This window comes from Kryptolebias marmoratus, linkage group LG10 (assembly GCF_001649575.2).
Source record: "Kryptolebias marmoratus isolate JLee-2015 linkage group LG10, ASM164957v2, whole genome shotgun sequence".
NCBI classification, from domain to species: domain Eukaryota; kingdom Metazoa; phylum Chordata; class Actinopteri; order Cyprinodontiformes; family Rivulidae; genus Kryptolebias; species Kryptolebias marmoratus.
Genome location: NC_051439.1, coordinates 3,495,368 through 3,518,614, shown reverse-complemented (window position 1 = coordinate 3,518,614; position 23,247 = coordinate 3,495,368). Strand labels below are relative to the sequence as shown.

Sequence of the window (23,247 nt, the reverse complement as noted above, 5' to 3'; positions counted from 1 at the left end):
GACATTAACTGGTCTTAGTGGAGCCCTTCATGGATACTTTTTTTTCCTCTCTCTCTCAGGTTCCAGGAGAAAGGGAATCTGGAGGTGTTACTCTTCACCATCCAGAGTCGTATGAGGGCCAACAATCAGAGGGTTTACACTCCTAAAGAGGGAGCGCTGGTTTCAGATATCAACAGGGTGAGATGTTGCTAAGAGACAAACCAGTATCAGTAAAGAGCAACTTTAAACTAAAAACCTCTTTGTTGTAAAAAAGAAAAAATGATTTACATAAGTAAACTCTAAGTCTCATTAAAGAAAAAATCAAATGTCTAGCATTCTTTAAAGGAATGCATAATGCTTGCAGCCTTTTATGCCAGAGTTTTCAATTAAAATCATCTTATGATAAGAAAGAAAAATATTATAGCTGCTTTGGTCAAACCTTGTAAATAATGTTATGTACAATCTCATGTGATATTGTGAGATGTTGCAAGATGTGTTCACACTAGGAGTATGTGTCGAGGATCACTATCAGCTTCTAACTTATCAAAATTTAGCTGAATATCTGAAAATTTCACTATGTTATAGTCATTTTTGTGTTTTCTAAGGTTATTCAGCTGTAGTGACCATCTTGAATTATGACGTCTCCAAAGGTTAATCAGTTTTAGATGTACATCCACTGTTTACTTTCTGGAGGTTTTATTAAAATCTGTCTAGTGGATTATGAGATATTTTGTTAGCAGACAAAGAAACAGACACACATAGAGACAAGGGCATAAACATTATTGTCCTTTCTTTTTCAGTGGCAGGTGACAATTAACTGTATTTTAACAAGGTAAATTAAAGAAACATTGTAATGCAAGTAGCTTCCAAAGAACCCATAAAAGTGTAACTGCTCCTCACACACAGAAAAGCCCCTATCTTTGGGATTTGTGTCACTCTGAGACATGTCAACATTATGTTCCAAACAAAGGTTCTTTATGTATCAGCACACATCTATCTGTATTACACTCTCCAGGTGATCTGTCTTCTTTAACCTCCAATGGAAGAGTAGAATCTGGCAGAAGGGAGCCTCTAGTTTAATAAATATTTTAGTATCACATTGCTGTTGATATTAGATGACAGATCTCACAAAGACTGCAGAAACTTTTGATGCATCTCATCGTCTGTGTGCAGGCCTGGGAGCGTCTGGAGAGGGCGGAGCACGAGCGGGAGCGCGTCCTGAGAGACGAGCTGATCAGGCAGGAGAAGCTCGAGCAGATGGCCCGGAGATTCGACAGGAAGGCTGCCATGAGGGAGACCTGGCTCCTGGAGAATCAGAGACTAGTTGCTCAGGTTAGCTAACAGCTGCAGAACAACAGCCAATATCAAATTTTACTTTTACATAAGAATTTATCTGATGTACTTCTGTTTTCTTATGTACTGATTTCTGAGATCTCAGCCTCAGCAACTATTAGTAAAAGTTTTCAATATTAAAATCAAAGTCTTTGATTTAAAACAAATACATTTTACAGTAAAACGGAATAAAATGCCAGTTTTGTAATTGTTTTTAGAGACGTTTTTAACCTCTAAAAAGATGCACTAAATGCTTTACTCTTTTTGATTGACTTAACGTGTCCAACACAAACAGAAATGTGTTCCTCAGAATAAGGCTGAGGAACAAAGCCATAATTGAGTTCATGGACATCTGTAGTTTTTACATGTCCAGAGTTTTTGGCCTTACATTAAGAATTCAACATTCCACCATCCCAACATGTCCACCTCAGATCAGAGACCACAACAGCATCACAGAAGCAGTAACAATAAATAGATACATCCACAGCTACACATCCATCTGCTGTGGAAAGCTAAGAGAGATAAATGAGACCAGAGTTCAGTTTCTGCCAAAAACCATTCTCCCTCAGGAACGTAACTAATACAGTATTAGTAATTCACATCAGTGTGATTCACTACAGTGTTTAGCTAGGACTGCTCTATTATGGAAAAAATAACAATGATGATTATTTTGGTCAATACTGTAATCACAAATATTAAAAACGTTATTTGTTGAGTTTAGAAACATTGCATTTTTTTGCACTTAAAGAACAACAAAATGCCCCAGAAATGAGATATTCCTTGAAATTAGATATTGCTTGATTTCTTCCTATTGAACTTTACCTTAGCATAACTGACAAGGTATTTATTCAAATGTAGGCTCCTCAATAAAATAATAAACACAAAATAAATCTGTAAAATTGTTTGTTTTTTATATATTGTAGGGCTCTAGGAAGTCATTTTCCCCAAAATTTGTTTTTATACCTCCAAATTTCACGTTGGATGTTGGATTGATAAAATTTTAAGAAATAAATAGAATAAATATCTATCTGTTCTGTCTGATTCACTGATGAAGAATGAAGAAGATGATGGTGCTTCAGTCTATAGTGTCTACTATTTTGTCTAGTGTCTGCGATCTTGTTTTGCAAACTCTTCACTTAAATGTCTGAGGTTTTTTTTTATTAGCAGAATATCTGATTCTGCACATTCAGCTGCAAAGTCTGTCATAAAGTCCATTTTGCTTCTTCTGTTGTGTTTTAATGAGGAAGAGTTTATTGAAGTGATGTCTAAACTATCCTCGTCTCAGTTTGATCTGATGATTCAGTTTGGCACATATTTCCTCATGTGGTCTCAAACATTTATGTACTAACAAAACTTACAGGCTCCAAATTCACTCCACAGAGAAATGATGTAAACCAGTAAAGTAGAGACTAAAAAATATTAATTAAATTGGTATTATGTGAGCTAAACAGTAAAGAAAATTGCTATATATATATTAAGAATTTTCATTAGTACCAATGGAATGTATTTTCTAAGTTAACTACATGAACCTATAGTGTTGACAACCTTCCACCTCTCTTCCTCAGGATAACTTTGGCTATGACCTGCCTGCAGTGGAAGCAGCAAAGAAGAAGCATGATGCTATTGAGACAGACATTGCTGCATATAAGGAGCGTGTCCAGGCTATGGTGAACATGTCCAAAGAGCTGGAGTCCGAGCGTTACCATGACGCCAAGCGGATCGACGTGAGAAAAGACAACATACTCCGTCTGTGGGACTACTTACAGGAGCTTCTGAAGGCTCGAAGAGGGCGCCTGGATATGAACCTGACCCTGCAGAGGATCTTCCAGGAGATGCTGCACATCATCAGCTGGATGGATGAAATGAAGGTATACATTCATAGACCTGAACTAAATGCACCAGTTTTCCTAACTGTACCCTGATCAAATGACTTTCTCTTCAGGCTCGGCTGCTGTCCCCTGACTTTGGGAAACATTTGCTGGAGGTGGAAGACTTGTTGCAAAAACATGCTCTGTTAGAGAACGACATCGCTCTACAGGCAGAGAGGGTACAGAATGCCAGTGCTGCTGCTCTGAAGTTTGCAAATGGAGATAGTAAGTGCAGCAGGCTCTTTGGAAAAAGTTTTATGTTTTGTGTTTAAAAACACTTAACACTTCTCTGAAAGTATGTATGGAACCTGATGTTGAAAAGAACTGTTCAAACTTACACTAACACCTAACTTCATCATTTGATATACATTTTATTACTCTATAAAGAACACAGTTGTTAATTTGGTCTTATATGTGTGTGATTTACTCTACCCAGGATTGATTTTAATTTTCTGCTGTTTAAGATATTTTAAAAAATGATTTGATTTTAAAACTGATATAATTATCGGTCTAGCATTCCTTTAAGAAATGTATGTCGTCCTCCACCTTTCATGCCACGGTTTAAAACCGTGATGATGAGAGGAGTGGACTTATAGCTGTTTGAGTCAAACCTTGTAAATGATGCTATGTGCAATCCCATGCGAGATCTTGCAAGATGTGTTAGAGCTCATAGTATGTGTTGAAGATGACCCTGAACTACTACCACAATTTTAGCTCATTGTTTGTAAAATTGTCTGCATGATAGCCATTTTTGTGTTTTAGCTGTGGAAACCATCTTGAATGTGGTTGACTGCAAAGGTTGATCAGTTGTAGATGTACAGTACCTATAAAAAGTGCCCTTGTTTTATGCTTTTATTGGTGTTATAAATCAATCACAGTCAATATAAATTGGCCTTCTTTACAAAAGTGACTTTAAAGTGACTTAATTCAACTCAGAGCAAAGATTATTAAAAAGGTTCAAGCCAGAGGATGGATACTAAAAGAATTTCCAAGGCCCTAAACATCCTTAACATAGTTAAATCTATTATCAAGTAATGGAAGGAATATGCAACATGTGTAAACCTACCAAGAGGGTGAATATTTATAATATTTATTCAATCACAAAATCATAGAATATTTTCAATCACTTATTTTACATTACTTATTTTTATTTTTCACTCTGCAGAAATTTTATTTTACTTTGAGATTGAAGGTTTTATTTTTATTCTTGTAAAGAAAGGCAATTTGTATTGACTGTGATGGATTTATGACAGCAATAAAAGCATAAAACATCCAAGGAGTGAATGTTTTTTATTGGCACTGTACATCCAATTATTACTTTCTGAGAGTTCCATTCAGATTTGCCCAGTGGTTCATGAGATATTTTGCTGACGTGACTGTCAAAGGAACACATACACAGACACAGAAAAAACTGTCCACTCCACTATCGAAGGTGAAAGGGCAATCGTGCACTCTTTGAGTAAGTGCTAAAATGATTTGTATGTTCTGCTCTACAAAAGAAGTCATTGACACTCAAGCATCCTTAAAACAATATTATCTCTAAATGTATGTAATATTCAGCATATATATATATCTATATCATTTTTTACTTTTTTCCCTCCCCAGACTACAAGCCATGTGATCCTCAGGTGATCCGGGACAGGGTGCAGCATCTGGACCTGTGCTACCAGGAGCTTTGTGGTCTTGCTGCACAGCGACGAGCTCGCTTAGAGCAGTCCCGCCACTTCTGGAACCTCTTGTGGGAGGTGACCGAGCTAGAGAGCTGGATCAGGGAGAAAGAGCACCTTTTTTCCTCCATGGATTACGGCAAGGATCTGACAAGCGTGTTGGTCCTCCAGAGCAAACACAGTGCTTTTGAGGACGAGCTCGGAGCCCGTCGCGCCAATCTGGAGCAGATCTTGGCAGAGGGGGAAAAGATGATCCAGGAAAAGCACTTTGGCTCCCCAAAGATTCAAGAGTGCATGGATGACATCAGAAGACAGTGGCAACAACTGGAGGAACTGGCTGCGTTTCGAAAACAGAACCTCCAGGACACCCAAACGTTCTTCCAGTTTCAGGGTGATGCTGATGAGCTGAAGGCCTGGCTCCTGGATGCCAAGAGGCAGATGAGCAGCGATGATGTAGGCCATGATGAATACACCACTCAACGGCTGCTGAAAAATCACAACAACCTGAAAAATGAAGCTATCAAGAATGGAGCCACCATTGATGCGCTGTCCAAACAGGCCAACGTGCTGCCAGAGGAGTTGCAGAACACCCCGGATATTCAGAGGCGTCTGAAAGATATCAAGGACCTTTACATGGAGCTCCTGACTCTGGCTGACCTGAGACAACAGAAACTGGATGATGTCATGTCTCTGTACACCATATTCAGCGAGACAGATGCTTGTGAGCTCTGGATGAACCAGAAAGAGACATGGTTGGTGGGTTTAGAAGTGCCTGAGAAGCTGGAGGATTTGGAAGTAGTACAGAACAGGTGCCAAACAAAAACAATGTTACTATGCACCAGTCAGTTTGATTGAATGTATTAATTAACAGTAATGCACAAACTTGTGGAAATAAGGGTCTAAAATAAACAGATACACTATGTTGATTCTGCTGCTGGAACCTTTATGAAAACTTTTTTTCTTTGCAGGTTAAGCACTTTAGCTCAAGATATGGCAAATGTTCAGGTGAGAGTCGACAATGTCAACAAAGCTGTGAAACAGCTCGAGGACAGCAGACACCCTCGCACCAAAGAAATCAAAGAATGTCAGGAACGACTGAATAAGAGGTGCTTTTTTATTATTACTTCAGCTGTTTTTGGAAATAAGGTTCTCATGTTGCAGTTTTATTTGGTTCTTGTAGCAAATATATCATTTCATTTATCCTTTCTATAAATTATTAACTAAGGTTTCTCTAAAAGTTATATAGTGCACAGCTAGAGTAGCCTTTTTGGTCAAACCTTGAAAATGACGTGTGCGATTTGTGATCTGTGATCTGCTCAAATTATGTGTCATTAATGATTCTCATAAAAACATTATCACCCATTTTTCCAGTGGCAGAGGGCTATAGAACCAACCTCAATGCACAACTGCAAATGCTGAAATGTATGTGATAGAGAGTGTATAAGTATGTGGAGAGTTAAGAAAATTATTATTTGAAAAAATAGAAAGGCAATTAATGTGCAATTAATGTGCTTGGGATTGGTTCAAATGAAGGAAGTTAATTAATAATTTAACACTTTGTTTCCTTAAATTTTCACCATTTTAGGGAAAGAAAGTACAGATCTGTAAAATTAAGTCTAAGCCAAACGCTTTGAGAACATAAACAGTGACTTTGATGTAGTTTATGCCATAAAATCTATGTAATTTATATTTTCAGATGGGAGGCCTTTAAGGCCATGGTGGAGGAGAAGAAGAAGAAAGTAGATTCTGCTGTTAGTCTGCACAACTATGGGTTGGAGTGTGATGAGACAAAAGCCTGGATCAAAGAAAAGACTCGGGTCATTGAGTCCACGCAGGACTTGGGTAATGACCTGGCGGCTGTCATGACCATCCAGAGGAAGCTGTTTGGCATAGAGAGAGATTTAGCTGCCATCGACACCAAGCTTACCTTCCTGAGGAAAGAGGCTGACCAGCTGGCTCAGGACCACCCGGAGAACGCAGCGGATATCTTGGCCCGAAGAGCAGAACTGGACACAGCCTGGGACAGGCTTAGACAGACCCTAAAAGACAGGGAGGACTCTTTGGGTGAGGTCAGTAAGTTACAGACCTTCCTCCAGGACATGGATGACTTCCAGTCCTGGCTTTTTAAGACCCAGAAAGCTGTGGCTTCCGAGGAAATGCCCACGTCTCTACAAGAGGCAGAGGAGCTGCTGAGTCTTCATCACAATGTGCGTGAAGACATAAACAACCACGAAGAGGACTATCATCGTGTGAGGGACACTGGAGCTCAGGTCACGCAAGGACAGGAAGATGATCCTCAGTACCAGCAGCTGGAGCAGAGGCTAAAGGGTTTGGACCGCGGCTGGTATGAGCTCCAGAAGATGTGGGACAGTCGTAAAAATTTCCTGGACCAGGGTCTGGGTTTCCAGCAGTTCCTGAGGGATGGCAAAGCTGTGGAGGCCGTCCTCAACAACCAGGTACTTTACAAGTTTTCTTCAGGTATTTTCACACTTACAGTTTTTAGTTTATTTAAATCAAACTCTGGGTCCTTGTCCCCCTTGGTGTGGTTTGTTTGTGTAGATGTGAACTAGGTAATCAGACTATGGTGCAGAGCAAAACAACTGAGACCCTTTGGAGGAGGTGGTCTCAATGTGGTTTCAAACAAACTCCAGAGCAGAGCATGTTTGAGTCAAACACCCTCCTGTAGCAAGATATTCTTTACATTTTGGGATGAAGAAGAGTTAACAAACTTTAGGAGAAAGACTGTCAACATATTGAACTTACTGAATGCATTTTGTTTAACATTATAAATGTGAAAGACGTGCAATGTCGATGCACATTTTCAATAGATGCTCTATATTCCTGATCAATCTTCCAAAGGCAGCACGTCTCCTTCAAAAAGCATAAAGCACTGTACTACTTTCAATACGTCTTATCAAAATCTATTCAGCATTTTGCTCATACACTTTTGCCTGAAATCTTACCCAGGTAAACACTAATGGCAGAAGTAAATTCTTCTGCACCGTCTTCCTGGATTTATTTTTAGGTACTCCTGCCCTAGGCTCATCTGACCAACAAGCAGTCTGAATGTTCTCACATTTTGGCTCACTTGGAATTTGCCTGCAACAAAAGCTACAAGTTCACAAACTCATCAACTGATTTAAACCAGAGTAAACAAACTATAGGTGTGAAAAGGTCTTTGATGGTAAATGGACTGTACGTATGTAGCGCCTTCACTCAAACCACATTACAACACAATCTGCGCCCTCATTTACCCATCCATACAGCACTCTACTACATCTCTACAAAGCTAATCTGAATAAATCATTCTAGGGACTGCTTTAAATCACATTCATACACCGATGGGACACATCAGAGGCATTGAGAGGTTCAGTGTCTGGCCCAGGGACACTTGAACATGTGGCATCAAACCTCCAGCTGTCTCATTGGAGGACGACTGCTCTAACCGCTGATGCACAACCACCCACAATGTGGACATTTTTCTAAACTAAAGAGTCAATCCAACTGGGAGAACTTGTAAAAAAAAGAGTGTGGTGCAGTCAGTTCTCACACTGTGTTTGTCATGTAATGTGGTTTGCAGGTTTAGTGTTTCACTGCTGTCTTTTCATTTTTTTGTTAGTTTTTATTTTAAATCTCATAATATGCTGTTGCAGGAGTATACTCTGGCCCACATAGATAAGCCTGACACCTTGGCTGGGGCAGAGAAAGCCTTGAAGAAGCACGAGGACTTTGTGAATACCATGGAGGCCAATGAGGACAAGATTGATGGTGCTGTGCAGGGCGGACAGAGGCTGGTGGACAGCAACAACTTGTATTCTGACAAAGTTCAGAAGAAAATGGACTCAATCCAGGACAGGTTATATATTGTTTTATGTTTTTGGTACTTGCAATGGTGTAGAGAAGCATTTAGCTAGATTTCATCCAGATTTGTTTATAATTATAACAATTGTTTTTGTAAAATAATAATTTAATTTAATCTGTCAAGTAACAGACTAGAGCTGCAAAATAAATATAGAGCAGCAAATTTTCACTATAGTGAAATTACAGTGCATCTAAAAAGAATTCACTGTGATTCATTCTTTCCACATTCTTGTATGTTACAGCCTTATTCAGAAATATATATATATATATATATATATATATATATATATAAACCTGATTGATAATCTGTTTTAGATGTACATTCAGGGATTCCTTTCTAAAGGTTTCAGTAAAATTTGTCAAGGAAACCCTTATCCTGAGGATTAAATTAAAATCCACCCAGTGGTTTGTCAGATATTTTGCTACAACAACAGTCAACCAAACTCACACAGATACAGCTAAAACATAATAAAGAGCAATAATGCTCCACGTGTGAAATAAGTTAGTAGCTTTTCACTTTAAACATTTGTTTATTTACTTTAATTCTTACATGCATGAGTAGAAGTAAAATGAGAAAGCGTTTAACAATATTTCTAAAGACTGACTTTTAGACACCTTTACAGACACTGATTTTGTGTAGAAAAGGTCATTTTCTTGTCTTTAGTTATCTCTCAGCAGTGGAAGAAAGTGTTTTTCACTGTATTGTTAGTCTTAACAGGAGGCTGTAGAGAGGACATGAGAGCTACTCCCACTCTCTCCCACTGTTCTGCTTGATAAACAGACACCTGCAATAATGGATATTGATCTCTGAGTGAGAGCAATTCTTCACAGTGAAGGAGAGAACCTGATGACTTTTTCTCAGTGGAGAAGGAGCTCTCATGGATTCTTGTACTGTATGCAGTTTGAGTTATATCCCAGCAGGGTTTATATATATATTTATATTATTAAAATATTTGCTTTGTCTGAAACTATATTTTAATGTACAACTATTTCCTTGCTTTTGTGTTTGCTCTCAAGGCATGACAAGAATAAGAGACGAGCTGAGGAAGTGTCAGAAAAGCTCAGAGATAATCGTGACCTGCAGCACTTCCTGCAAAACACCCAAGATGTGAGTTCACAGTCCTGTTACTGTTTGCACAATCTCAGTTTGTTCAGGACATTCCATCTATGACTGCTGATTTTTGTAACTTTTATACTTTTTGAAATATTTACCTTTATTTGCAATTATTTTTTCATTGAAATGCATTAAGATTTCTTCAAATCCTGAAAAACGTAGAAATTTACTTCAGGACGTTTTCTGTATTTGTGTCTTGCCCTTTTGTCTTTTTACCTATCCCCATGCTTTTTTGTCTTTTTGTCTCTTTATACTATTTTAATTTTTTTTAGTTTTTCTGTTTGTCCTACTCTTTGTGTCTCTTCTTCTTCTTTAAATATTTCTAAACATTAGAAAATCAGCTATTATTCACCTCACTTTCACCTTTTTCAGGAAACTTTAGGTTATTTAACAATCAGCATTCACACAGCATTTTTGCAACAAATGACATTTTTTCACATATTCTTTCAGTTACACTTGAAATTATAGCCAGATCTTATACCTCTGTAGTTAGTTTGCTTAAACCTTTCTGTTGTATGTCTTTATAACACAATGCACTCATAACACTTGACTAAATCTGTATCTTCACCGTTTGGGTTCAGGGTCCAATTATACTAATTGTTAAAATTTACTCTTTTTCAAATAGACAACATAATTTTTTTGTATAAAAAGTGTTTTAACCCAGACTTCTATGCTTCATTTTTCAATGTCTTTCCAAACCTTTCCCTCTAGTTTCGCATGGTTTTTTAGTGTGTTTTCCCCACAAGGTGTCTGAGTTTGTCAACACTTTTAAATCTCTTCTCAAAACTCACCTTTTCAGACTAGCGTACCCCATTTGACCTTTCCACATGTGACACCACAAAGACTTATAATCTTTACGCTTAACCTTTGTTCTTAATTGGTCATTTTTTGTGCTGCTGATGTAAAGTGACCTCGAAAGTTCAAAAGGCGCTTATAAATAAAAAATATATTATTATTATTACTTCACAGAACTGTAATATACTGCATGTCTTTGTGTTTCAGTTAACTGTGTGGATCAACGAGAAGATGCTGACAGCACAGGACACCTCATATGATGAAGCCAGGAATCTCCACAGCAAGTGGCTCAAACATCAGGCCTTCATGGCCGAGCTGGCCTCCAACAAGGACTGGCTCAACAACGTAGACCAGGTCAGCAAAGGCTCCATGTTGCTTTTAAATGAGAGGTTAGGTTTAGTGTTTCATGTACACCTAAAGTCATTATTATTCTGTTTTAAATTTTTGCCGTCTATGTTGTCTCACAGCTTTAAAAAACATGCAAATTATACACCAAAATGTGGAATAGTGTGCAATGACTTTTGGTAGCCAGGGGGTTCAAATGTTTCAGGAGTAGGAGGCTATTTAGAAAAAGTAGAGGGCTGAACATCTACTGGGCAAAGCCCAGTGCTGAAAATTCATCTAGCCAAGACAAGGAACTATCTCCCAAAGCAGTAAACCTGAAGTAAGTAATCTTGTAAATTAGATTTAAATAAAAAAACATATCGACTGAAGATTTGAAATAGATTGTCTTGGCACTTTCCTCTTTCTGTTCGTTTCTTTCTCGGACATTCCGGCATCTGTCATCCACTGCCTGGAAAACGACCCAGTGTTATGCTCCCAACATCCACACCATACCATACTAGCTTTATTTATAAAGCACTTTAAACAAACATAGGACCAAAGTGCTGTACAGTTCCAATAAATAAAACACATAAGCAGACACAATACACATTAAAAATCCAAAAAGCAAAGTACAGCACAGCACAAAAATAAAAAACAAATGAAAGCAAATCAATTAATTAACATAAACTAAAAAGTCAACATCTCAGATGGTGCCAACAGCCAAGGAGAAGAGATGGGTTTTAAGAAGTGATTTAAAAACAGACAGGTAATAGGCCTGTCTAATGTCCAAAGGCAGATCCTTCCACAGTTTAGGAGCAGCAGCAGAGAAAGGTAAAAACAGGTAAACCATAAGATAAAACCAGATCAAGTCAAGTGTGTGTCTGTGTTTCTGAGTGGGATCAGCTACAGACTGCACAAAATTAAAAGAGTCAATAATGTAGGCATCATTTCAGCCAAAAAGTCAGCAAAGTCATTTATAAAGTTCTTATTGTACTTGGGGGGTCTATAAACCACTGCAAACAATACTGTGTGTGAGCCACACAACTCAAACAGGCTCAGTTCAAAGCTGCTGACTGAGGATGGAGACAGCTGTTTACATTTATGGTGACTTTTAAAAATACTCACTGTTCCTCCTCCTTCACCAAACATCCTCAGAGAATGAAAATAACAGCAGTCCACTGATAAAAGTTCATTAAAAATGTCAGACTCACCAAGACACAGCCATGTCTCAGTTACACACAGAAAATCCAATCCTTTGGACTTGAGGAAATCCTTTAAGATACAAGTTTAGTTTGCTAGCAATCTAGCATTTATCAAGCTAATGCTGGGAGGAACTAGCAGGTCAGTGGCATCAGCCGTCCTGGAGGCCTGACACAGAGGTCACAGGTTCCACAGATCCACCTCATGCCAGTGAGGGCAAGGGGAGTGGAGTCCATGCTCCCCTCCTGTACAATCAGTGGTAGTGTTACAACAACAGCGCTTGTTTGCTTGCTCACAGATGGCTGCCTCCATGGATCGACAAAAACTGTCAAAGAGAAACTTGTGGATGAAGAAAATCACCAATTATTGTGAATAAAATTACATTTTACATTGTTTTGCAGATTGGGGATAACACAAGAGCATTTCTAGGCAAACATTTACAAAATACTTTTGTAAATGTTTTATACATCCATACGAAGGCATTTTAGTCTTCTTTCACCAAGCGTGTCTCTTAAGGCTGTAGGACTTACAGTTTTCGCTCAAAAACCCAGAATATGAATTTCACCCAAGCTTCCATAGATTAAGGTTATATTTTAGTTGGAAGTTAAGGATCTTTAACTTGTAATATTGCCTACATAAAACACTGCAGAAACATAAAAATCCATGTGTGACCAGCAGAGCTTTCTGCTGCTCATGATTCAAAAAGGTTAACATCTGACTTACATTTTTTACACAGTGGCTGTTTGTTTGAGGGTTATTTTTCAGTCCGTTTCTGTCTGTCGTTTATATGCCGTTTATAGCTGTGTGGTTACCATGATGACTAGAATAAGCCACTGGCAGCAGCTTTAACATTTTTTTAATCTTGGTTCTCTTTACACTTCTTATCCAGTTCAATTCAATTTAAGCTTAGTTTAGTTTATTACAAAGTTAGATTGGAATTTTACGCAGAAGCTGCATCTGCACTGTTTAACATTTCTTCAGAATTTATTTAGTTAAGGTGTACTTTACATTTGAAACAATGCATATTTTACACACATAGGTAAAAACAGACAAGATAAGAGACTTTAGTATCATTGTAGTTATACAATAAAGCTTTTGCTTGGACCTGTCAAAGAGACCAGCAAAAGTAGGTAAATTTATTATATATCGTTAAAGAATTATATTTTTTGCGAGACTGTAAATTCTACCCAGAAATATTGTTTTGGAAATGTGTACTACACATAAGAATCATTGCATAAACAGTTATATAAAGGTGTAAAGCATTCTGTTCATTGCAAATATTTTTTTCCTGTCTGCACTGTAATGTTAGTGTGTTAGGGGATGTGTTTGAGGGGATGTAATGGAGTCAACAGCTCTGGAAAAGAAGCTGTTTGGCCTGTTAGTTTGTGTCCTGATGGTCATGTACTGTATGTTTTTTGCGATGTTATGATCACAAGCAGTCATTGATTTTAGTGATGTAGCTTTAAACTGTTCTTGGCTGGTTCACTGCAGTGCAGCTAGCACAAAAAATAACAAGTGAAAACTTTTGTAGAGCATGTCAAACTCAATATCTGTGTAAATATTCATCATTATTAAAAAAACAAGATTCAGTTTTTCTTTCCCTTTTGAGAATGTTGAGAACAAGCTTTCCCTCTTTGTTTGTGTTGGCACAGGAGGGTCAGGAGCTCATGGAGTCCAAGCCTGAGTTTGAGCCCATTGTGACAGAGCGTCTGGCCAAGCTTCATGAGCTGTGGGACAAACTGGAGTCCACCACGCAGGAAAAGGCTCGGCTGCTGTTTGACGCCAACCGCTCGGAGCTCTTTGACCAGAGCATGGCTGACATGAAGAAGTGGCTGGGCGAGCTTCAGCAGCAGCTACAGAGCGGAGACGAGGACGTGAAAGACCTGACAAATGCCAATATTCTGCTCAAAAAACATCAGGTTTGTAAATTCCTAAGAATATGACATATAATATATAACACCAACTCACAACAGAAGTTAACTCAGGGCACTATACAAAAGAAAATCAATAACAACAAAAAACAAGTCCAGTTCAGTCCAAACAGGCCCACATTTAAACCCAATTACAGTCATTTAATTTCAGTTATAATACAGTACAACAACACAAAGCACATTATGAATGTTAGTTAAAAAATGTTATGTACAATATCTAAGAAAGCCAGCAGATTGCGCTGAGTCTTCATTTTGTCTCAATCTCCCATCTGGAGCAAAACGTTGGTGACAGTGGAAGAAACTTCCTGTGTTCTCAAACCCAGCTGGTCGAACTAGACGACCTCTTGGTTCCACAAGGGAGGAGCCTGATAAATAAAAGCTCTTCCTCCCATTCTGCTTTTAGAAACTCTAGGAACCACAAGTAAACCTGCAGTCTGACAACAAAGTGCTCTGTTAGGAAACATGGAACAGTAAGATCTTTAATATAAGAGGGAGCTTGGTTGTTCTGTTATATTTTAGAAGCAAGATTTTCAATTCTATAGGGAGCCAATGGAGAAAAGCTAATACGAGAAAATTTAATTTGATAGAATGATGCACAGTTGTACCTTCGACTTCAGTATTTTCTTTGAGTGTATGAACATCTGCATGTTTATTGTTGTTATTTGAACATGACAAAACATCAGGGGAAAAAACAACCTAAAACACAAATTATAGTAAATTGTTTGGGGCAGTAAAACATGAAGTTGAGAGACATGTAAATGAAGGTGGGTAAACAGAAAAAGTTAGGATCAACTTTAAGTATTTACCCTCTGCAGAATTTTGATTAGGCTCCTGAAAGGCCATTTATCTTTTTCTCTCATCACCTCTCCCCCATGCCAGATGACAGAGAACCAGGTTCGTGACCGGGCCCGGGAGCTGGAGGAGCTCCAGGAAGCTGTCAGGAAGCACGGCGGTGGGAGGGAAGACCAGTCGGAGCTGGAGGCTGAGCAGCGAGTCCTGCAGACGGAGTTTCAGCAGCTCCTCACACCTCTGTCCCAGCGCAGGAGCAAACTGGAAGCTTCCAAATCTGTCCATCAGTTTTACAGAGACTTGGCTGATGAGCTCGTAAGCATAGAGTCGATTTCGGGGTAGAAATGTTTCAAAGCACCCTGCTCATACAAAATGACTGATAAAACAAAATTAGAATAATTTTAGCCCACTGGTGTTCAAAGTTACACCAGCTCCTAAATATCTGAAGGAGCTGGATGTACTGTGGATAATGGACAATAAGTTAGCACTGTTTTGTATTTTAATCTAAAAAATAAATAATATTGAAAGATTCTTTTGCTTTCCTTATAAATTAGGTTCTTAAAATCTAGGTACCATTTTGAATCCTATCTTTGTTTTGCTGCTGAAATCTACAGGTGTAGAAATCAGGTGAAAGATTTGCTGTTTGAGGAGTTGAAAACACTTTGTGAAGGAGTAAATTCAGACAGCTGTGAAGATGTTTTTTATGTCTGGTGCACAACAGACATCTATGAAGCTTTTTCTCAGATTTTGCCTTCTGTCTCCTTATTGTATGATCCTCTTTTTTATTTTTACCCTCTCTTATGTCTCTTTCAGCTCTGGATTGAGGAGAGGATGCCCCTGGCAATGTCACAAGAGCATGGCAACAATCTTCAAACAGTTCAAATGCTGTTAAACAGGAACCAGGTGGGAATTTTAAAATTATTAGATAATTCAATTAATCTCTTCATTAATTAATTCATTTTTAAATCCTTAAAGATCATTTCTATGATGTGCAGCTTAAAAGCTCATCAAATTTGTTGTTTTAAATAAACATTTTTAAACATTTATAAACATTATTTGAAGCAAACACATGTAAAAACCCGTCCCTCATTGGAGCTCTAATTTTGATATTTTTAACGGTTTTTATACAATCATAATTTAAGTTTTATGATTTTTACAGATTCTTACCCAGGATGTTCAACTGACAGCTGAGGATGTCACACTATAACCTTTGAATTGACTAAAATTTTCGAATATTTTGCAAACAAACACAATTTCTACAATTCGTTTTTGGTACACATACAAATTATTCATCAAATATTTTCGTCTTCTTTCACCCAGTGTATCTGTCAGTGCTAGAAGACTAGTGGTTTTCTCTAAAATCCCCCAGAATGCAGAAAGTGAACAGCCAATCCTCCACAGATTTGTTATATTTTAGCAAAAAATTCTCTCTTCCAAATTGGAAGTGAAGGGAATTTTTTAATTAACTTAACTTGCCATATCTCTTACATAAAACACTGTAGAAAGATAAACATTCATGTTTGATTATTAGACTCTTCTGCCACTCACAGCTGAAGAATTTTTAAGATCTGACTTATAATTTTGCACAGTAAAGGTGTTTGTTTGAGGCTTACCTTTTAGTCTGTGTTTTTGTCTGCCTCTTATTAATTTGGCAGTCAGGGAGTGAGAGACACTGGTGTGTGGTTACCATGGTGACCATAACAAAACACTAAGCCGCAACTTTAACATTTCTTTTAATCTTGGTTCGTATTACACTTTTTATACAGTTGATACATCACAATGTACAATTCATTTTTCTAATCTTAGAATATGAGTTATAATTTTGGGCAGTAGCATTGACACGCTTCAAGGGTTTTTCAGAAATGTTCTAGTTAGCTCATGCTGTGATAATCTGCAGTGATGTGAGGTTCTGTTACTGTTTATCAGACTTTGCAGAGAGAAATTGAGGGCCACCAACCTCGAGTTGATGAAGTATTTGAGCGCGGCAGGCGGATGGCAGCTGCCGCCAGCGACGAGGACAGACAGGAGGCAGAGCGAATCACGGAGCAGCTGAAGGAGCTGGAGGATGCCTGGGCCCGGCTGCAGGATGAGATGGCCCAGCGCCGCGAGAGGCTGAATGGCTCCAACTTGGCCCAGCAGTATTACAATGACGCTGACGAAGCCGAGGCCTGGATATGGGAGCAGGAGCTCTACATGATTGCAGATGAAAAGGCCAAGGTGAGGAGCAGAAGATGGGCTGTGTGTGATTAACTTAGGAAAGCTTCCACAGTTGTTTAACAATCAGATCTTTATCTCTTCATCAAAGTCAGCTATATCAGTCTGTAGAAATGAGTTTGTCTTCCTCTTGTTTTCCATGTCTCCAGGATGAACAAAGTGCAATGCTGATGCTCAAGCGCCACATGATCCTGAAGCAGGGGGTCGATGATTATGCTGACTCTATTCAGAAGCTGGCTGACCGTGCCCAAAAGATGTTTGCAGAGGACCATCCTGACGGGTTTGTGCATTAAAAATTTATGTGTACACACTGACAAAAATGATAATTAAAAGGTTTTTGCTGATTCCAATTCTCTAATATTGTCCTAGTCAGCCATGGTTTGAGGTGATAAGAATGACAATCATAAAACAATTAGTCTTCTGAAAACTTTTTTTTTCCTTTCGTGTGTATCTTTGCAGTGAGGAGATCATCAGGCGTGAGGGCCAGGTAGATAAGCAGTATGCAGGTCTGAGAGAACTGGCAGAGGACCGCAGGAAGAAACTGAGCCACACCTACCATCACTTCCTGCTGAGCCGAGAGGTGGAGGACCTGGAACACTGGATCGCAGAAAAAGACATGGTGGCCTCCTCTCAGGAGATGGGTCAAGACCTGGACCACGTCACGGTATTAGACAGAAAACAAATGTCTACAAAAAAGAAAAACAACTTTTAAATGTGGTATTTCTTCTCCTAGTGAAACAGACAAATTCATTCTTTTAAAAGAAAAGTTGTTGTATTTATTTTAGCAGGTTTTTATACTGGCTGCTTTGTAAATTTTTGGATAGATTTGAAAAGTCCTGTTTAAGGTATTTCAGCAATACTAATTCCTAAAATCAGAATCTGAAACTTAAACTGGGTCAGGAATTATTTCTGATGCTGATAGTTTTGTTGCCATAATTTGCCAAACTTCACAGTTATGTCAGGTTTTGGTGGAAAGATTGCAGCAAACTCAATACGCAGACTCATAGTAAAAAAAAACAACTAAACCTTTAATCAACAAAACAAGAGGCCGACGTGGCAGCAAAAACAAACACAAAAAGAAGACGTAGAACTTGGCTGGGCTGGGGAACACAAGGGTGAAAACTGCAAACAGGATGAATGAAACAGTGAGGAAGTGGAGAAGGTGACCAGGTTTTAAAGATGGGGGTAATCAGGGGAAGAGCGCACAGGTGAGTGATTACAATTAGGAACAGGTGAAGATGGGTGTGGTAGAAAGACAAGAGATAAACAGAGGAGAAGTGAATGATGACAGGAAACAAAGACACGAGGAACAAAATAAATAAATAACAAAATAAAATGAAAAGAAAACATGACCTTTGAAAACAGAAAAACAAAGAACCAAAGCCAAAAACAAACTCAAAAATACTTGAATTCATGACATGCAGGCCTGAATTTTCACAACTCTCCAGGTTTTCAGGCAGTTTTAGATAAGACTAGTATGTTCACTAATATGAAAGTCTATATTTAACCCACTGAGAGATGATTTGTATCTAAACCTGAGCAATAGTTCATTCATATTTTCTAACAGGACTTAATGTGTAATTAATCATAATTTGTTTATATTTGCTGTTTGCTAAATGAGCAGATATTTTAAAATTTGTTTGTAAAGCTTTTTTTTTTTTAACACTGTCTATCTTTGTCTTTTAGCTTCTGAGGGATAAATTCAGAGACTTTGCACGGGAGACGGGGATGGTGGGTCAGGAGCGAGTGGACATGGTCAACCAGACAATAGATGAGCTGATTGAAAGTGGCCACAGCGAGGCGGCCACCTTGGCAGAGTGGAAGGATGGCATAAATGAGAGCTGGGCCGATCTGCTGGAGCTCATCGACACACGCGCTCAGCTCCTCACGTCATCTTACGACCTGCTCAAGTAAGAAATGCAGCAGAGCCTAATCATAAAATACCAGTAAGACAGGAAGAAACTGATATTTGGGCTGTGGGCTGTGACATGACTAATTATATCAAAACTGAAAACATCTGTAAGTGTAAATGAAACGTGAAAAGGGCATCAGCATCTGTTTGCTGAGTTGGATGATAAATGTGATGGTTATGATGAATGTGATGCCACTGAGAATCCAATCATTTTTTTAAGGTACTTTGATGATGGGAAAGAGTTGGTGGCTCAGATCCACGAGAAGCAAACAGAGCTGCCTGAAGATGTGGGGGAAGATTTCAGTAAAGCAGAGTCCTTCCACAGAATGCATGCTGCCTTTGAGAGAGACATCACTGCCCTGGGCAAACAGGTACAACACACAGGAAGAGCCATTTCCCTCTGAGGAAACACAGCAGGCAGCAGCTGAGAGGCCAGCTTTGATCATTTAGATGTGGGGCGGGGGCTGAAAGTGCTGCAGTATTTAGGTAACTGTGACAAGTTTAAAATTACTGGGAAAGAGATTTGGACCCAAAGCACTTAACTAGTCTTTACTGGAGTTACTGTGGAATGACAATTATTAACCTTGAAGCTGAGACAATTAAAGCCCCTGTGTTCCTTAAAGCAATGCATTCATGTCTCCCACTGCATTTCATTCCAGACTTTTAGACTAAAATCATGTTATGTTGAGTAATGACACGTGTCAAAAAACATGGCCATAGAGTCATTAAAAACTGTAGGATTCGGATTATGATCCAGATCACCACCAAAATGTAATGACTTGTTTTTTGTGACAACCCCAACATTTCCTGAACATTTCATCAAAATCTGTTCATTAGTTTTTAAGTAATCTTACTAACAGACTGACTGACAAACCAACTAACAATACTGAAAACAACGTCCTTGGGGAAGATATTTAGTATCACTTAGATTATGTGTTGTGAATGAGGTTTAGCTACAACCATACCAAAGTTTAGCTGAATATCTATAAAACTGACAGAAATGTAGCAATTTTTGTGTTTTCTAAGGTCAGTTTACTATAGTAGCCACCTTGAATTGGATCAGGTCCAAAATGTAATAAATAGTAGAGTTACATCCAGGGATTATTTCCTGAAAGCTTCATTAAAATCCATCCAGTAGTTCATGAGATATTTTGCTAACAGACATACAGAGTTGACTGAATAGTTAATGGCACATTTTTAAACAAAGGTCTAGTGCAATCTGTTAGTTGTTCGAATATGTGTTGCAGCTCAGTCTCAGCTACCACCACACAAGATTTGCAGAATTGACAGAGCTTTAGGTATTTTTGTGTTGGCTAAAGTCAGTTAGCTCTGGTAAGCATCTTGAAATGGAGTAATTACAAAAGTTAATGAGTTGTAGGTGTACATCTAATGATTACTCTCTGAAAGTTTCATTAAAATCCATACAGCTGTTAATGAGACATTTTGCTAAGATTACAGACACAGGCAAAACATTACTGTCTGACTTTGTCTTTGGGCAGCAGGTGGTAATCAGTAAATATGATGGATTTTAGTTAAAGGTGAAAGGAAAATAGGAGAATGGGCAGCTGCTGCCTCTTGTTTTGACTTAAATATTGATGATAAGAATGATTTTAGCGACTCATTCTGCTGCTAAATTAAATCCTTGTAGAATTTGTTGAATAATAAGCACAGAGCTAAAAGTGGTCAATAACTGACCCTTGTTGTTCATATTCACATAATAATATCTATCTGATAATATAATAAAACAATATAACTATTTGCTTGATGTCCAGGTTCAACAGTTCCAAGAAACTGCTTCAAGACTTCATGCCCAGTATGCCGGGGACAGAGCAGATGCCATCCGGGCCACTGAGAGGGAGGTGGTGGATGCCTGGAAGGGTCTGCTGGATGCTTGTGACGGCCGCCGGACACAGCTGGTGGACACCGCTGAGAAGTTCCGTTTCTTCAGCATGGTGCGAGACCTGATGGCCTGGATGGAGAGTATCATCCAGCAGATAGAGACGCAGGAGAAGCCCAGGTGAAACACTTCAAACTGAATAAGTACACAAATACCAGCCATTTCTGTACTTGTCTGATATTCCTTATATCAAGTACATTTATTTTTCACACTATTATTGAGATGCTAGGAGTTAGGGTTTCTCATTTTATTTATGTTGTATTTTCACATTAAGATGTTATTCAGTTCTGTATTGTTTTATTTTACATCAAGTCAAAATCAAATTAATTGAAACAAAATCTCCTTGTTTTTTTGTGTTTGTTTGTTTTGTTCTTTGTAGTATTTTCTTAACATGTGAGAGATAAATTTTTGAGTTTAACAAACCTTTTGTTTGACACATGGCCTGTAGGACACTGGTAACAGTTCAAATAGGACAAAAAACATTACTTCTTATTTTATAGTGAAACTACCAGTCGTTAAATTCTACATTGCTGTGACTTGCCGGCTTAGATCTTTCCCACTAGAAAGAATCGTTTGTTTTTCTGTCTCTGTTTGAAAGAAATGTCTGAATTTGCCATTTGGCTTACCATCACCAGTGTTTCCCCTAACATTATCTATTATCGTTAAATTTCCCCATTGAAAATAAATAGAATGCTGAAATATCTGTCTGGAAATTATTCTTTTTTGTCATAGATCAGGGTTTTTGTAAACCCATATGATGCTACAAATATAAATTGATAAAACAGTATTCTTGGTTCTGTGGTGTCTTTTACAGTTTAGTTTTCTAAATACAGGATATAAAATTACAACATGTTGTGTTACATGAAGTAGCACATTCATCAGATAGACAGTATTATTCTATACAAACCCATTTCTTACCAACAGAGCTAGAAAAGTTCTGTACGGTTCTGTACATATTAAGACTTTACACCCTTTCCTCTTTTTCTAGGGATGTGTCATCCGTGGAGCTGCTTCAAAAGTACCACCAGGGGATTCGTTCAGAGATCGAAACCAGGGGAGCCAAGTTCACAAACTGCATAGACCTCGGCAAGGCCATGCTGACCCGCAAGCACAGAGACTCCGCTGAGGTCCGATCTGAGCAGAAGGCTTCTTTTTATACTAAGCTAGGCCTTAAATTGCTGTTTTCAATAGATTTAATTACTTTTCTGAGAGTAATTGTTCTTGTCTGGCATATTGGAACCAAATGGGTTACCCCGAAAGAAAAACTTCCTCTGTTCGTACATTCATCAGGGAGATTAAAGAGAAAACACTAATTAGAAATAAGAAAACCAAAAGAATTTAAATAAGCAATTGACCCCCAGCTTGAGTATACCAATCAGTTAATTACAGCACAATACTAATTCTTGGAATATAATCGGCTGTCCTTGGCTGAGTTGTTTAATATTGCTGCTATGTAACTGCGACTATATAAACTGCTTGTTTCAGATCAAAGAGAAGTTGGTTCAGCTGATTGAGAAAAGGAAGGAAATGATGTTCAAGTGGGATGACAGATGGGACTGGCTCCGACTTTGTGAGTAGAACTACACACACTGTTGAGACTTGAAGCAAATCTTGTATTGTGTGTGTGTGTGGAAATTTCTTTTCACAAAATGCTAAAGGTCAAAACATTTATTGATTAAATCTCCTAAATATATAAAATGCTTTCAACAGAGGAGTTTTTTCGCTTTGTTTAGACAGAATTGCCAAAAAAAAAATGTTCAAAATGTATTTTAAAAAATCTGCTTCCTCTGAAAAATATTGTTAAATAATATCGTCACACTTTAGCATTTTGTAGAAAATATAATTTTCTACATGAAAGCCTAGCATTCCTTGAAGGAATGGCATTTCTCTCAACTTATGATGAGAAATGACTTAGTTGGAGCCATTGTGGTCAAACCTTGAAAATAACATAATGCGTGATTTCATGGGATATTATAAGATCTCACACATCTCGCACGGTTTGTGCCCAAATTCACTAACAGTTTGTCTGTCTTTTGTGCAGCTGTCTAATTCACAAAGCTTTGTTCCTTTGACTTGGCACAGTGTCTTTCTGGGCTCATCCAGATTTAAATGGGGTAATATGAACGCATATAGAGGCAATCCCTCCCATATTTACGTAGATAACCGGCAGGCAAAAAACGTTTGATTCTCAAAGACCAGCACTGCTTGCAGCATGGATTTAGCCTAATTTTCTGTCTCCTGAGTGCTGGTAGTATTCACGTCTCTGAAGAAAATCTGCTGCATTGTTTCCTTCACAAAAGAATGCAGGGCTGTCAAAAAAGGATTATTTATCCTCACTTCTAGTGAAATTTGTCAGATATTATG

The 23,247-nt window shown here is 38.3% G+C and overlaps 1 protein-coding gene across 3 annotated transcripts in view; it reads left to right on the top strand.

Annotated features, from left to right (window-relative positions):
• Positions 1–23,247, top strand: part of sptb (spectrin, beta, erythrocytic) — a 79,215-nt gene that overhangs the window by 45,661 nt on the left and 10,307 nt on the right. For all 3 annotated transcript variants that reach the window (XM_017421531.3, XM_017421530.3, XM_017421532.2), the window contains 21 exons: positions 60–177; positions 1,153–1,311; positions 2,877–3,179; positions 3,254–3,404; positions 4,785–5,655; positions 5,815–5,952; positions 6,543–7,302; positions 8,500–8,702; positions 9,725–9,815; positions 10,824–10,970; positions 13,793–14,059; positions 14,951–15,175; positions 15,674–15,763; positions 16,787–17,077; positions 17,224–17,354; positions 17,534–17,738; positions 18,761–18,984; positions 19,207–19,357; positions 20,759–21,003; positions 21,872–22,010; positions 22,369–22,453. In XM_017421531.3, the coding sequence (XP_017277020.1) occupies positions 60–177; positions 1,153–1,311; positions 2,877–3,179; positions 3,254–3,404; positions 4,785–5,655; positions 5,815–5,952; positions 6,543–7,302; positions 8,500–8,702; positions 9,725–9,815; positions 10,824–10,970; positions 13,793–14,059; positions 14,951–15,175; positions 15,674–15,763; positions 16,787–17,077; positions 17,224–17,354; positions 17,534–17,738; positions 18,761–18,984; positions 19,207–19,357; positions 20,759–21,003; positions 21,872–22,010; positions 22,369–22,453 (4,994 nt within the window). The remainder of the gene's footprint in view (positions 1–59; positions 178–1,152; positions 1,312–2,876; positions 3,180–3,253; positions 3,405–4,784; positions 5,656–5,814; positions 5,953–6,542; positions 7,303–8,499; positions 8,703–9,724; positions 9,816–10,823; positions 10,971–13,792; positions 14,060–14,950; positions 15,176–15,673; positions 15,764–16,786; positions 17,078–17,223; positions 17,355–17,533; positions 17,739–18,760; positions 18,985–19,206; positions 19,358–20,758; positions 21,004–21,871; positions 22,011–22,368; positions 22,454–23,247) is intronic.